At 36.7% G+C, this 16,347-nt stretch overlaps 1 protein-coding gene across 2 annotated transcripts in view; it reads right to left on the bottom strand.

Moving 5' to 3' along the window:
* The window catches only part of Frmd3 (FERM domain containing 3), a 194,495-nt gene that overhangs the window by 116,164 nt on the left and 61,984 nt on the right, over nt 1–16,347 (bottom strand). For both annotated transcript variants that reach the window (XM_057785155.1, XM_057785154.1), the window contains exons 2-3: nt 15,483–15,587; nt 659–701 (exon numbers count right to left, since the gene is read on the bottom strand). In XM_057785155.1, the coding sequence (XP_057641138.1) occupies nt 659–701; nt 15,483–15,587 (148 nt within the window). The remainder of the gene's footprint in view (nt 1–658; nt 702–15,482; nt 15,588–16,347) is intronic.

Raw genomic sequence — 16,347 nt, forward strand, 5'->3', positions numbered from 1 at the left:
ATTAGATGTTCTTAGATATTCTTAATGAAGTAATATGCAAAAGCACTTTGGATATATTCTGGAAGAGCTGATTCAGATAAAGAGTCATGTCACTGGAAAAATCAACTCCCTCCTTACAGTGTCTATAGTGAATAATGAGGAATTCTAGAGAGAACACCAGACTTTTAAAGTTATTACCAGATAAGAAAAGATTTTTACTTTACTTTTTTGGGGGGGTGAGGAGAAAAAAACAATACTATCCAGTAAATCTGTCACTATAAATTCAGTTACCAAACAAATCCACTTCTCAGGTCCCCACTTGAGACTATATACCACACCTTAAACTGTACTACCAACCCTTATAATGCAGAGGCAACCATTTGTGGTTAATGAATATTTAACCATACAATTTCAAAGCTCCTGTTCCAACAAGAAATATGAGAGCAAACAGCGTAGAAAGAAGAAGAGGCACTGCAGACAACTGAACTGATGACGGAGGGGGAAGCCAAGGTTATAGAAAAAGGGGAGGAGATTCCCAACTCTTAAACAGAAAGGAGCTGCTATCCACCCATGTATCTTTCAGTCTGTCCTCATCTCCAGAGACAATTCATTTTTCTAGGAAACAAAATTTATTTTTGAATAATTTGTCGCAGAAGTAAAACCATAGCTTGACACTTACATTTCATTTGCTTGAAGATGGATTTGTTAGGTTCTAGCCAGTGCTGGGGAGAAAACAAAAACAAAACAGAGATAGTTAGTGTGAATGAAAACTCCTGAAAAGAAACTGAAACTGGGTGGATAGACTGGAACGTTACATGTCCAGAGGCTAAATGTCTCATATGGGGCTAGTTCTAGACTTCAAGAACAGTCATTCCTTGCCCACTACTGTAACTAAATTAAGATTTTTTGAGTAACAGATAAAATAGAAAGCTTTTACAATCTAGTAACGAAGCAGACAACTAGGTTTCACCAATTCAACAGCTAAGAATGGCATCAGATAGCATATTGGAGAGTTAGGAACCTTCCAGGTCCAGAGGCTAATTAAAATTTACCAAAGGCCATCTTTAGCCTTCAAAATGGTCATTTCATTTCCATTTATTTATTGGATCTAACATCCTGCGATTTTTAGGTAAAAAACCTTATGAAAGCTTTAGGTTAGCAAAACCCTACTGTCCACCAGTGAAGGGGCAAAGAATGTCGTCAGGCAGCATCTAAGGGGTGGTGCAGCTCTTCTCTCTGTTTTGCTGTAAGCCAACCTCTCTGATGGTTCCATCAATGTATTGCAAAGTGTTTTGACTTACGACTTTCTCTGCTCTGTTATTATAAGTACTTAATAAAATTGCTTTGTTGTTGGAATATATGATTTGAGTAAACCTGAGTTTTTCTTTCATGGTCATTCATATTTGGTTCCAAAACAAACTATCTCTTATCCCCTTTGTGGTGAGAGCTGTGTTTCTGTGTCAACAACATTATGAATTCAGGAGAGTCTATTTTATGTGCACCTGCCTGCTCCATGCTAGAACGGAAAAGAGCAGAGTTTTTGCACTTCACTCTAACTTCTTTTTTTGAAGTGCATCTTGTATTTGTGCATTCTTGCTGAATCCATTTATGCCATTCTCTTGAAGAATCTGGTGGAAAGCTACCCAATTCTACTCTCGGAACCCAAGGTCAAGATGTCCCTGCTACCTTATCTTAGCTCTATTTAACCACCTGCTTGTGCAAACCTTTCCCTTCAGCTACTTGCTTGTCTTAGTATCTGTTAAATTGCTTGATTGTTCAAAAACCTCTCCTCTATCTGCTAAGCAACATACCAGAATGTGAATTTTGCCTTTAAAAGCCCCTTTTTCTAAATACTTAGGTCGACATCTGGGTCATGAATATCTGAACATGGTTGCAACTGGCTGGAATAAAGACTTTAACTAGCTATACACTCTGTCTGAGATTTTATTTCTATAGGGTTCTCCATTGCTTTGTCTGTCTTCCTATAAAACTCAAGACTCTTCATTATACTTATTGTTTAATGTAAGTTCATGCTCATAAAATGAAATAAAAGTAATCAATCATTCATTGTTTACTGACTACAAGATGCCCTTCAAAATTTTCTTGCTGTGGGATATTGTTCTTGTACCTTGTAAAATTTTTTCACTTGTATTGGTTTAATGAAATGCTAATTTGCCAGTTGTCAGGCAGAAAGTATAAGCAGGGTGACTGAACCAGGAAGATTTCTGAAGAGGGTAGGCTCAGTCTGCAGTCACCAACCAAAAAGTAAGATGAGAATGTCTCACTGAGTAAGTTACCAAGCAACATGCTTAAACATAGGTAAGAATTCTGGGTTAATTTAAGTTATAGAAGCTAGTTAATAAAAGCCTGAGCTAATAGGCCAACCAGTGTATAATAGAACTCTGAATCTAAGTTCCAGTTCTTAGAGCTGAAATTCCAATCCCCACTCTGGCCCGGGCTGGTGTCTAGAAAGCCTAACATGGATGACTCTTTTGTAAATTCATGCCCCAAAAGTTAGGCACCAAATAAAGGATGATTAATAAAAACTCAGAGAAAGAAACTGGAGTTTAGTATGAAGGTCAGAAAAGCAAAACAGCCAGTCACTGGCTCTTACCTCTATCTCAGTCTAAAATGGTGATCCTTCCTCCAGGAATCGCAGAATGAGACAGTGAGTGAGACCTGTTTCCTCCTGTTTTATAAGAGTATGCACAACTACCACCTGGTTTCTATGGCAAACTAGTGTGGCTACTAGGATTAAAGGTGTGTGTCATTGTGGCCTTGTCTGTAAGGCTGGCCAGTCTTTTTGATCCTCAGACAAGCTTTTTTTTTATTTTATTTTTTTTTCAAAATACAAATGAAATGGCACTACAGTTTCTTCTTAAACAGGGTAGTTTATGTCATTCTTTTTTTTTTAAATATTTATTTATTATGCATACAATATTCTGTCTGTGTGTATGTCTGCAGGCCAGAAGAGGGCACCAGACCTCATTACAGATGGTTGTGAGCCACCATGTGGTTGCTGGGAATTGAACTCAGGACCTTTGGAAGAGCAGGCAATGCTCTTAACCACTGAGCCATCTCTCCAGCCCCAGTTTATGTCATTCTTACAACTGCTCATTTGCTGAACAAAAGTCTGTGGCTTTTAATATGAAAAGATTTGCTTAGGGCTACCTAGCAAAACCATAATGGAATTCCAGAGAGAGGGTCTTTAGCATCCCAGCTATACAGCCGCCCACTGATCAGTTTGAATGACAATGCAATATTTTCTTTGATGAATACTGTTTATTTTCTCAGAAACTGAAAAACTGAGTGGCCAAATCAAGTTTCTAATCTAATATGTCCAATCTGTGAAATCTTCACAAACAGTAAGAAGACTTTTAACTGCTTCATTATTAAGGAAAAATTCACCAAGAAACCATGCATAGGTGAGCTTTTCCCAAAGAGCAAGTTCTTTTCTTTTAGCCAAAATTATGTCAGGTTGTTTTAGAAAACCATACCAATATTTAATAAAAAAAATCAGAGAGATAACTAATCTATTCATTTAGCATCGACAGAACATTGTGCAACAATATTCTCTGCATCTCAAATTCCACAAATATAAAAGTGAAAATTGACCTAGCATCAACATTAGGGGTATTTCAAGGGCTTAGAGTTATTATAAAGATAATAAATATGGGTCTCACAGACGCACTGTTGAAATTATAAAGATTTCTTGCTGTTGCCATTGTTTTTATTTAGTTTGCAAAATTTTTTAGATGGGCTACATCTTTCAGTGGGTTTCATGAAGGTGAATAATAAACAGATCCACTGTGATTAAATCACTTTTAGAGAAATAGATAGGCTAATTTAAAATTATGCTCAGGGGAAAAGAGGTAAGAGCAATCAGAGCCCTGCACATATTATTGCTTCATGAAGAGATTCACGGGTCATTTTGCTAGTCTGATATGTAAATAACATTTTCAGGTTCTCCATGCTTTAGCATCCTTTGAAATTCTTACCCTTCCTTTGCTGAATTTGAACTCATTTCTCTAAAGTCACTCTGATTCAGTTGCATGTGTTCTCAAGATGATGCTAGTACTGGATGAAGACTCAAAGAGAATGAAAGTCATTTGGGGATTGGCTATGACTGCCAAGGAGAGGGATAGGAAATATTTAAGGAATGCCTTTAAGGTACTTACCATCTGTGCCCTAAATAAATTATTTATTCTAAATGAGCTAGTTTCTTCATTGTTCTAACACACCTCACAGTTTCTTATCAGTTCCTGTTTTCTGTCCTTTCAGGGTTTGTGTATCTCATCTACTTACAATGTGACTGATAGTTATTTTTTTAGGGCAACAATTCTTTTCCAAGGGGATAATCACAAAGCAAAGAGACTTAGCTAAAATAACCTAGTAATAATCATGTTTCACAGGATTATAGGAAACCGTGTTTTAGAAGAGGGCTAAGTTAATCTGTTAATAGTAGTTAAAACAATGGCCAAACAATTTCTATATTTTGTAATTCATGCATGTAAGCAAAGAAATGCATAGCATTTTCATTGCAATTTTGAATGAAGTAGTAAAGGGTTACAAGTCACACCTAAGGTCACCGTTAGGAAAATAGGTTAATAAACTGTACTTTGCCAATGTTATGGATGATTAAAAATGAGGGTTTTATATGAGATAAAGTTTTGTATGTAACATATACAAAATTTTTAGACACAATACAGAATGAAAAAGTTCATTGCAAATTTCTAACTGTGGTAGCAGTTAGCAACCCAGGGGAATATAGCCATAGCAAACATCTGTTAACACCACAGCCACCTTTCCAGAGAGTCCACAGTTCTAACATTGCTTTGTGCTTCGCTGTTTTCGATGGTATTTTTTTCCCTCCAAATTCAGTTTGCATGTTGTGATAAAAGGCAGATAATATCCAAAAGTTGTCAAGGGACACACAAAGAGTACTCAAGAAGTGCAAACCTGCCATTATGGAGTAATTGTGCTTAATTTAGTATTAAATGAAAACAATATTTTTCTTAAAACTTATTTGCAAAATGTTACAAGGTACAACTATGTTATCAGTACGCAAATGGTTATTATAGTATTTAGATTTGACTCTTACTTATTATATGGAAACTGTTCTTCAGCTTACAGGCAACAATGGAATAACAACTAAGATAGTAAGTGATTTATACATTGAGAAAACTTTGGAAAAATTTGAATAATATATCATAATTAACATGATTTGTTTTTAATTTAAAAGTATAAAACTATAATATATTTGAAAGGTAAATCTAGGCCTCTAAAACTATTCTTTAAAGTTCAGAAGCAATATAATAAAGTGATACCAGTGGGAGAATACATAGTATTGGTGAGAGGCACTAATTTAGGAGTGTTGGCTAAATAAATTTAGAGCTTCAGTTTTTTGTGTTGCATTTTATCTGAGATATTTAAACTTTAATGTTTTCCCCATGTATTAGTACATTCCATGAATAATAAAAAATAAAAATAATAAACCAGAAAACTAAGCTTTAGTTAGAGAATTAAAGTAAATTTCATGTAATTTTTACTTTACATGAAGAATTTTCCACAGAAGAGGAAGACGGGAAGCTCAGCACAGCACTCAGGGTCACAGTCTTTCTCCTTGACTGGTACAAGGGCAGCTTTCCATAAATTCGCTTGTTATTGATCTCTTTACCCTCCCTATCTCACTTTTCATTCTTCTGTACACAAGGATATTATTTATTCATTTGCCAGGCAGCTTTCAGCCTTTTGTTTCTCCATTTTCTTCTTTTATTTCCCTTCTTTGCTTGCTCTTTCCATTAGAGTTAAGAGGTGGCCAATAAAGTCGACTCTGAAGCATGTCAGCAACTTCTATTTTTACTAGAGACCTAGAGGTATAAACGTATTATGTTATGTACTTGGATGCTAGATATAAGGCTTAGATGCTTTTCCTATTTTGTTTAAGTTCATTTGTTGCTTAGAACTATGGCATTTTAGTTTTAAAAATAAATAATTCTATTTTATTACTAAAACCTGGTATTCCTTAAGGCAGAAAAAAAATTGCCATTGTAATATGTGATTTCATGGATAAATGTATTATTGTTGAACACTTAGTCTCTTCAATTATCTTGCAGAATAAGTCTCAAAATATACAGGCACTAATTTCCCATTACTAGGTCCATAAGATAAACTGAAGGAACAAGGAAAAACAGAGGTTGTATTGATTAGTGTTACTTGTACGTACCTGGAGGGCATCAGACTCAGATGAGACGAGAGATAAGTTGTCCTTGCTAGCTTTTTTTTTTTTTTTTTTGTCCTATTGACACTAGGTAGAGTGATGAAGAAGAGAAAATGCTTTCATTAGATTGACCAGTAGGCAACTCTGGCATTTTTTCATAAACGATTGATGTAGGAGGGCCCAACCATTGTGGACATGGCCAGTTCTGTGCAGGCAGTCCTGAGAAGTATAAGCCAGCTCGCTGAACTTAAGTTTAGACTGCAAGCCAGTAAGCAGTGCTCCTCCATTGCTCCTACTTCAATTTCTGTCTCCAGGTTAATGCCCTGAGTTCCTGCTCCAAATTCCATTCATGCTGGACTACACTTATAAGTTAAAATAAATTCTTTTCATACCAGGTGACTTTTGGTTATTATTCTTATCACAGTAATAGAAATAACTAAGATAATAGTCTTTGTCTTTTTGAGAATGTTTATTAAGTTATTGGAATCTTCTGTAGGATAGCTTCCACAATTCATCTTAACTTCCACAAGCCAGGGTTGTTTTTAAACAATACATGACCAAACATTCTTCAGTTTCCCTGTGAGATAGAAGAAAGGATCTTTGCCCAATATTTTGATATTGCTCTGCTTCTTTCCTTTTTATGTCCTAATCCTGTGCCTCCCACAACTCTTTTCATGGAAACACTGCCTAAAAGCACTTCGGGAAAATTTTAACTCAAGGCCTGATTTAGAGAAGCATATGTAATACCTCTCCTTTCATATGCCTAGTATCCTCCATTTGGAGATTCATTGCTTCTATCTTCAGTTGAAACCCTGGCCATACACAAACTCCCAATATATAAGGGCTTTTAGTATTGACAAAATCTAGCATGACAATATCAGTAGTCCCCCCCCCTTTTTTTTTTTAAAAAAAGAACACATTAATTTTGATTTAGGGAAGCTTTTAAGCTTAAGACGAAAGAAGAAATGTAGAAAGAAGCTAAATAAGTTGAAATACAGTTTCAACTTTTCTCATCTGCAATGACAGTAGGAAAGGTCATGATTGGAGGTGTGAGATTGGGTGCAGACTCCTTTTGATCCTGTAGTCTACACTCCATGAACCTGTAGGATAAGCACATTACCAAGTCTTTCTTATATTTCTGTCACGATAACTTTCTAGTACCTATTGTACACCACAAAGGCATGTGCTCAGTTATGTTCATAGCAGTGTTATTTGTCATAGTCAGAACCTGGAAACAACCTAAATGCCTCTCGACCTAAGAATGGATAAGGAAAATGTGGGTACATTTACTCAATGGCATATTATGCAGTGGGAAAAAAATAATGACATCTTCAAATTTCTGGGCAAATGGATGGACCTAGAAAACATCATATTGAATGAGGTAACCCAGACACAGAAAGACAAATAAAATATGTACTCACTCATAAGTGGCTTTTAGAAATAAAGCAAAGAATACCAGCCTACAATTCATAATCCCAGAGAACCTACACAATAAAGAGACCCTAAGAGAGTCTAATCTATATGTTAAGCAGAAAAAGACAATCTAATCTACATAGAAAGCAGAAAAAAGACAAGATCTCCTGAGTAAATTGGGAGCATGGGGATCATGGGAGAGGGTAGAAGGGGAGGGGAGAGGTAGAGGGGGGAGCGGAGGAAAATATATTGCTCAATAAAAACAATTAAAAAATCATTTCTTCACTTATTTCATATCCTAATGCAGACTAATAGGTTGGGAAGATATTATGGGAAGGGGCAACTAATTTATTAGCAGTCTGATTTTTAATTTTGTAGTTGCCAATACAAAAAATTTTAAAAAGGTCCCTAAAATAATAATGTAACACTTATTTAACATCAAATGTTTGGTTTCTGTTGACATGGATTTAGATTATGATAACAGAATAAGTTACACTCCTATTGTCTTTATCATGCATCTTAGTGGCTTAAATCATAAAAATGCATAACCCAGAGAAATATATTCAACAATACATGATTCTCTAAAAAACAATGAATGCAACTTTTGAAGCAGACACCTTTCCACTTAATAGTAACAAGATCCATATATCAAAACAGTTCCCACCATGGCTCTGAAGAATGCTTGGTTCTCATATCCATCAGGGAAAAGCCCAAAGTAACCAAGTTCTGGTATTATAGGGATAAATTATGCCCTTTATGGATTCTTTGGTTTTTGCTTGAAAGGAATAAATGATATCTGAGTGAATATGATCTTGACAGAGTTCTGGATAGTAAAGTAATAGAGAGCTTTCCGTCATTTACCTACCAGTAAAAGGTACTGCAGTCATTTCAGGAAAACATATGGCACAAGAACAAAGGACAAATTACATAGCAAGGATACTGACAATTTACTGTCCATTTGTTTGGAAGTCCTCCACAGAAGAAAACCTTAACTGCTTTAATGTAATGGTTTTTACATCTGTAGCCACAATTGATTTTGTATTTGAGAATCTTGGCTAGCTTAAAAAGGAGCAACAGTTGTATAAAAGAGATGGTGGGTAAGCTAAAAAAGCATAAACTTCCATTCAAATATTCATCAACTCCATATTCTACCTTTATACTGATTCCTACAATGCTTTCAAGACTCTATACATCCCTGCGTCCTTACAAAGCACCCTCATAGGAGAGATGGGGTAGGCAATTAATTTAGGCTTTCTGGTCAATATGGCCTCTGTCATACTACTAACTCTTTTTCAACTATAAAACCAGCCTTAGATAATACACCAATAAGTAGTCTTAATTGTATTGAATTAAAATTCAACTTATAAAGACATGATTTCTTTTTTAATTTTATTGATTTTTATTAAGCTCTACGTTTTTCTCTACTCTTTTCCCTGCCTATCCCCTCCCATTCAATCCTCTCCCAAGGTTCCTATGCTCCCAATTTACTCAGGAGATTTTGTCTTTTTCTACTTCCCATGTAGATTATCTATGTATGTCTCTCTTAGGGTCCTCATTGTTGTCTAGGTTCTCTGGGATTTTGATTTGTAGGCTGGTTTTCTTTGCTTTATATTTTAAAACCACTTATGAGTGAGTACATTATTAATTGTCTTTCTGCATCTGGGTTACCTCACTCGATATGATGTTTTATAGCTCCATCCATTTGCCTGCAAAATTCAAGATGATGCTATTTTTTCTGCTGTGTAGTACTCCATTGTGTAAGTGTACCACATTTTCCTTATCCATTCTTCATAAAAACATACTTTGATGCCAGCTCCTATTCTATAGTTAATAACTCCTTACATATACTAAAAAATTAAATGGTCAGAATATGATATAATACCTTACAAAAATAACTATCTGTGATTATTGCAAACTATATACGAATAATAACAAGACATCAAAAGAGAAATTATGGGTAGTGAAGAGACGATTTAGTTATTAAGAGCACTGGCTGCTCTCACATTAGACCCAGGTTCATTTTCCAGTTTCCACATGGTGGCTCATAACTGCTTATAACTACAGTTTTAGGGAATCTGAAGCCTTCTTTAGCACTAAAGGGGCATCAGGTTGTAAGTGAGATATATATATATATATATATACAGGAACACATACATACACATAAAATAAATAAGGGAACTTGCGGAATTCATCCAATCTTATGATTTGTCAATGCAGATCACTAGTTTTCATACCATATTAATTCAATAACATTGTTAATGAACTGTTCTAAGGTCAGATATCCCCATGGGGCTATTTATATTCTTTAAAATGTGGCATATAAAATCAATTAAATAAAATAAATAATATGCATGATTCATTTAAAAAACATAGGTACAATTTGTCCTGAGATGAAGAAACCAAGGGATACAGTGATGAGGACTCTGCTCAAGGCTGTTCAAGAGGTAAATGACATGAACAGTCTTCCTATTGTTATATGATAAAATTTTTAGCCATGGTCCTTGAAACTTTCAAGTCTTCTCTGTGCCAAGTCTAGAGCTGTGTTTACCTCATTTTTCCTGTCTGCTCTATTTGGTCTTCCTCATTTCTCTTTCTAGAATATACCTTAAAATATGAGTGTCCCTTAGCTTTCTGATTCTCCTCCATAGCTCCACAATCAAATTCCAGGGTTTGAAGAAATAAAATATCTTGTTGGCTACAAACAATTATATCTGAGGTCAAAAGCTCTTTATTTAGCTTCTGACTCAAATTTACAAACATTTACAGGCTCACTGCTTTAACTATGCTAACAGACTTTCCAAACTTAATACATTCACACTGGTACTGCTCAGTTTCTCTGCATCTCATTTGGTGATTAGATCTATATGTATGTGACACTCCAGCCAGTCATGTCATGGCTGCAGATGTTCTGAAACTAAATTCAGAGAGAAAGGGTCCCCCTACATCTTTTACCCCCTCCTTCAACCAAGGTAACAAAGCCCATGAAGATGAAGATGAAAGAAAGTTTCTTAGATTATTCCTGACCAGTCATCTGCTAAACACCTGCTCAATTTAGTCCTGCTCAAACACCAAGCTTGTATATATCCTATAAGAGATAAAACTCATACAGGATGTTCTAAGTCAATAAACTTGTTACACAGCAAGTTAACTCACGCAGTGATCAGCTCCATGTCATGCTTCATTGATGTAAAGCAACTACAATTCAATTTTGAAAAAAAAAAAACTTGTGATTTAAGCTCAAAAGGATGGTTGTTGTCTGACTACACTCTTTGTATTTAAGCTGTGGGTCATAGCAATGGTAACCTTGTCCCAGGTTGACTTAAAATTTGACTCAAAAGCTATTTCAAAGCTTTGAAGTCTTTGGTTTAGAGTGGGATCTCATGGTCATGGCTGCTGTAAACCTCCAACTGCCCCTTCTTTATCCAATATATTGTGTAAACTTTATTTCTCTAATTGATTCCCCTCCAGGTTCTTCTTAAACAAAGTGAGAAAAAGTTTCCTACACTGGATATATTTTTTTTTTACTCCAATTGGGTTAAAATTACATTTCTCACCTAATCCCTTATTCCTATAATTGTGTTCTGTTTCAAACAGAACAACGAGTTTGTATATTTGCCCCCTCTCCTGTGAAATCAATGACATCAGAGTATGCTGAGTAAGTTCCAGTTCTTCCTATACCCTCTCAGGAGGGCTTCAGATGTAGACAAACTGACTATTGTGTGCAATAATTATAGTTAAACTCCAAGTTCTTCTGTCTGCTGAAGTATTCTTATGATATCCTCGAATGTAGCAATTTTAACTCTCTGAAACACACCTGGACCTCTTAATCAAATATCCAGTTTCAAAGAGGTGATGACACAGCTCTCTGCTACGTGACTCCAGTGACTAAGACTTTTCCTTAGAAGAACAAGTCATCTGTACATATCCCACAAGGTACCCAGGAAGTTGTAATTTTTAAAAATACTTCTTTTTATTTTTTAAGTTATGTGCATGCGCATATGTCTCTGTGTGAAAGTTTATGTGAGTTTGGTATCTGCAGAGACAAGAGGGCATTAGGATAACCTCAAACTGGAGACATGGGCAAATGTGAGCTGGCCAATGTGGGTGCGGAAAATCAAACTCAGGTCTTCTGTAAGAGCAACAAGCATTGCAAACCACAGAGTGATTTCTCCAGCTTCTGAAATTGTGACATTTGACCCTTGTTGATCTTTAAATACAAAAGAAAATTTATTAAGCAGGCCAATCCATAAGTAAGGACTTCTGCTTGCAGTAAATCCTGTTGTTTTCAGGGCTGTCCTGAATCTTTGGTTCCTTTCCTGTTCTCAGTTATGAGCATATGAGAAGCAATTATCCTGAGGAGGCCAGCAGGAAGCAGCCTTTCAATAGCAGGAGCAGGTGGTAGGACATAATACCATCTGGCTTCCTGCCACCAGCCCAGGAGTTTATTTCATTCTGTGTCCTCCTGAAGGTACTTGTAGAAAAAGTAAACTGTTCTGATACAGACAAGATTTTTTTCCATCATTAATAAGGCAGCAATAGGCTCATCATCTGACTTCCTATGTAAAAAGCTCAGGACTGTATTTACCTACATTAAGAGGAGGTACCAATACTTAGGACCCCAGACTATAAACCAATCACCTATAGCCTAAGTGTGGCATAATTCTTCTTTGGTTGGGTTAGTGGCTAGAGTATGCTTAGATCTAATACATAATGTCTGACTTCCTTGCTTAGATATAGAGAAAATGATGAGGAGCTACTGTAGTCAGACTTCCCTTGGGTCACCAGCTCACAAATAATTACACGGAGATTATTATTAATCATGAAACTTAGCCTTCCTTAGCTTAGGCTTTTTCTCAACTAATTCTTATAACTTAAATTAACACTCTACCACATGGTTCAGTTACCTCTCCTACGTACTGTATGTTTAATTGCTTCAGTATTTCTCTGGAGTGTTTCTCTTGTGTCTAGATTCAATCCAAGTTCCTCTCTTTCCCCAGAAGTCCTGCCTATTCTTTCCTGCCCAGCTATTGGTCATTCAGCTCTTTATTAAACCAATCACAGTGACACATCTTTACACAGTGTCAACAAATATCCTGCAACAGGGTAGAGAAATATGGCAGTAAATCTAATACAAAGTGTTGTAATCTGCTGGCCATGGCCTGACCTGTCACCTGGGTACTCAGTCCTTTGAGAGACAAGCCCTACCACTCCCAATCTGTCCCCCCTCCCCTGACACTTCCCCTGCTAAGGCAAGGGGATCTCTCACCTCCTTTCCAGTCTCTCTTTTTTCTTTCTCTGTTCCCCTCCCTTTCTCTCCCCTCCCACTCCATACTCACTAAATAAACTCTAAATCTAAGCTCTCTCCACATGGTCTATCTGTCTGTCTTCCACTAGCCAGGGACCCGCGTGGTTTTGAGTCACCCTCCACTGCCCTTTATGGGACTGGCCTCAGGTCACCTGCATCATGAATGATAACACGATGTACATTTAAATTCATAATTATAGAAATTAGTGTTATAAAATTCAGCTACTTGTATAAAAATCTATTCCAAATGGAACTTACCCTCATTAACTGAGAAAAATGGTAGATTTAAAATAATAATATTCCATAATGATTTACCATCAGGGAGGCTGAGAGGAGGTACAGGTAACCCACTAACTACACAGTGTGGGTAATTACACTTGGCTTCTCTAGTTCACCTGGTTTTCTTAATTAATTAGATTTTTATAAATAAATCATCAAGGACTCTTAGTAGTGTCCCCCTTCCTTAAAAGAAGTTACAAACATTTGTTCTACAGGCACTAAACACGTCTTAAGTACTCACCTGGACCTAGTCAAAGCCTAATAATTACAAAAGCAATAGCATCAATTCATAGTGAGAACAACATGTAACGCATAGTCAATGTGCGCCATATATATACCACATGCCAAGCATGACATACCCTATTCTAATTCTCTTAAAAGTTATGAAGCAAATAGTTTATTTATTAGTTCCATTGGGAAAGCACACAGAAGTTAAATAACCCGGTGTGTCCAGCAGTTTACTAACCAAAGGAAGTAAAGTTTCTAAAGCAGATCTTTTTGAGCCCATGAGATATGCAGTTTTAAGAGGTTGGACTGTAACTCAGTGGTCGAATACTTGCCTACTGTGTAAAAGGCTCCAAGTCTGATCCATATCAATGGAAACAGCAAACCAAATAAAAATTATTCAAGCATGCTACCACAAAACCACATGCTTATAATTTTAGAAGCTACAAGGTTGAAGCCAGAAGATGTAGAAGAGTTTTAGGCCAGCCTAAAGTAAGTGTGAGATCTTGGCTCAAATTAAAATAGGAAACTTTCCAGTACTGTACAACAATAACACTGCAACTAATGTATCTATAGAAGGTCATAGCAGCTAATAAATATTGAGAAAAACAGGTATGGCTGTTGTGGTGGCTTGAATAAAAATGGCCCACTTAGGCTTATAGAGAGTGGCACTATTAGGATGTGTGGCCTTGTTGGAGTAGCTGTGGTCTTTTGGAGGAAGTTTGTCACAATCCCTTCCTGCTTCCTATGGATCAAGGTGTAGAACTTCAGTTACTTCTCCAGCACCATGTCTGCCTGCATGTCACCATGCTTTCTGCCATGATAGTAATGGAGCAAACCTCTGAACTGTAAGCCAGTCCTAGTTAAATGTTTTCCTTTATAAAACTGGCCATGGTCATAGTGTCTCTTCATAGCAAAGACAAAAACCAAAAACCAGACAAAACCAAAAACCAAAAAACCAAAAATCCTAACTAAGACAGTTGTAGCATGGTTGTAGTGATATTTTCATCTGCCAGTCTTCTTTTCCAGGCAGTTTCTATCTCCAGGCTGTCTCCTATGTGTTGAGAAGTAGTTTCTACAGTATTCCCTATCCAGTAGTTAATTCACTGATATAATACAGTAACAGGTGACTATAAACAGGTTTTTATAAAGGACTAATTTATGTAAGAAGTAAAGGAAACCTCATGATAATGTATACATTAATATTTTAGTTATTACTTATGTGTGGAAAACTGTAGAGAAGAAGTAACCTATATCGATAAGACTAATGATTAGTATTTTGTTGGTAGTTGGGAGAATGGGAAAAGGCATAAAATAAGGAGAATAAGGAACAAAAGTGGGGAGAGATGTAGAGAAATTGTTTAATGATAGAATAAAAAGAGGGAATCAATAAATGTACGCAGATGTCATAATATCTGTAAGGTCAGCCTCTGCCATTGGCTGTATGACAGTAAGAGGAATGCATATGGGAAAAGAGAAAACAAAAAATGGATAAAAAAGAAAAAAACTGAATGGTAGGGTACAATGTCAGCTTTTTACATTGATTTGTTTTATTAAATAAATAAGAAACAACTGGTAGGGAGAGGATAGCTGACTGGAGAGATAAGAAAATAAAAACACCCTCAAATGGCCAAAGGATACTTAAGGACATGTTCCACTTCTTTAGCTATCAGGGAAATGTTTCCATCTCTCCATAAGGAAACCCTTTCTCTACTACGTCCATCCCTCCCCTCTGCCAGTAAGTTGTTATGTCTGTGTGTGTGTGTGCTGGGGACAGGAGTGGTGGAGCTCTCCATAACTAGATTATATGCAACGACTCTGAGGTTTGCAGAGCAGAGGAGCATTTCTATTCTTTCATGAGAGACCAGCTTCCTGAAATGCCTTTCCTTTCCCTCGTCCTTCCAGTTAGGTAGTCTTCCAGTCACACCAGCCATTTTATTTCCCATGCCAATAATTCATGAGAACAAAGGTACCGTAAAGGTTCTGGAAAGGATGCCACAGTGCCTGGCATACTTGGCCTTTCCCTAACCCCACAGTTTGAAGATCAAGATTGGCTCTTACCCTCTGCTTCTCTGGGTCCACATAGCGAATTCCGAAGTAGTCCTTCTCCAGCAAGCTGTAATAGTTGCAGATGTGCTCAATAAGAAACTGGCCTTTGGTCTCCCTCTGCAAAAGAAGTGCATTTAAATTACAGCCTGAGCCCACAAGCACATTCGCATTCCATTCCCAGCAGCTCTTACTTACCCAACTAGTTCTGTGCTTAGAACAATGGATTTGGTTACTTTAGACACTGCCATAAGGGTTTCCAATATTTTTTAATTACAACCTCAGCACAGAACAGATTTTACTAGGTGGGCAGATCAACAATTTTCTGGTTGTGACCAAGTGAGTGACAAGAAGCAGTTGATAGCAGGAAAGCCTTAATTTTATTTGTGGTTGAATGGGATAAAGTCCATTAGAGCAGGAAAGGCATCACAATGAATGTATGACTGCTTGTGCATATCCAGGCAGATTGAGAAATAGAAGGGTGAAAAAAAGTACAGCTAGGAAAAACAGAAACCAATAAAATCCAAAAACCAAAACCAACAAAAACACAACCACCTCAAACTCCAACCACAGAAGACCACTTTCTCCAGTGAAGCCCCAAATCCTAAAGGGTTCAAAAACTCATCAAATAGCGCCTTCATCTGGGAAGAAAATGCTAAAACACATTATCCTGCAGGGAACATTTGACATTCAAACCATAAAAATGAGCCAACACACACACACACACACACACACACACACACTTTAAATCACAAGAAAACCCAAAGGGTGGAATCAATGGGACACATAACAATATCTACCACTGCTACAAAGAGCTCTTGTGTGTTCTGCTGTTCCATTCTATTACAGGTCATTTAATTTACAATATTCATAACTGAGA

This window comes from Chionomys nivalis, chromosome 11 (genome assembly GCF_950005125.1).
Source record: "Chionomys nivalis chromosome 11, mChiNiv1.1, whole genome shotgun sequence".
Classification (NCBI taxonomy): Eukaryota; Metazoa; Chordata; class Mammalia; order Rodentia; family Cricetidae; genus Chionomys; species Chionomys nivalis.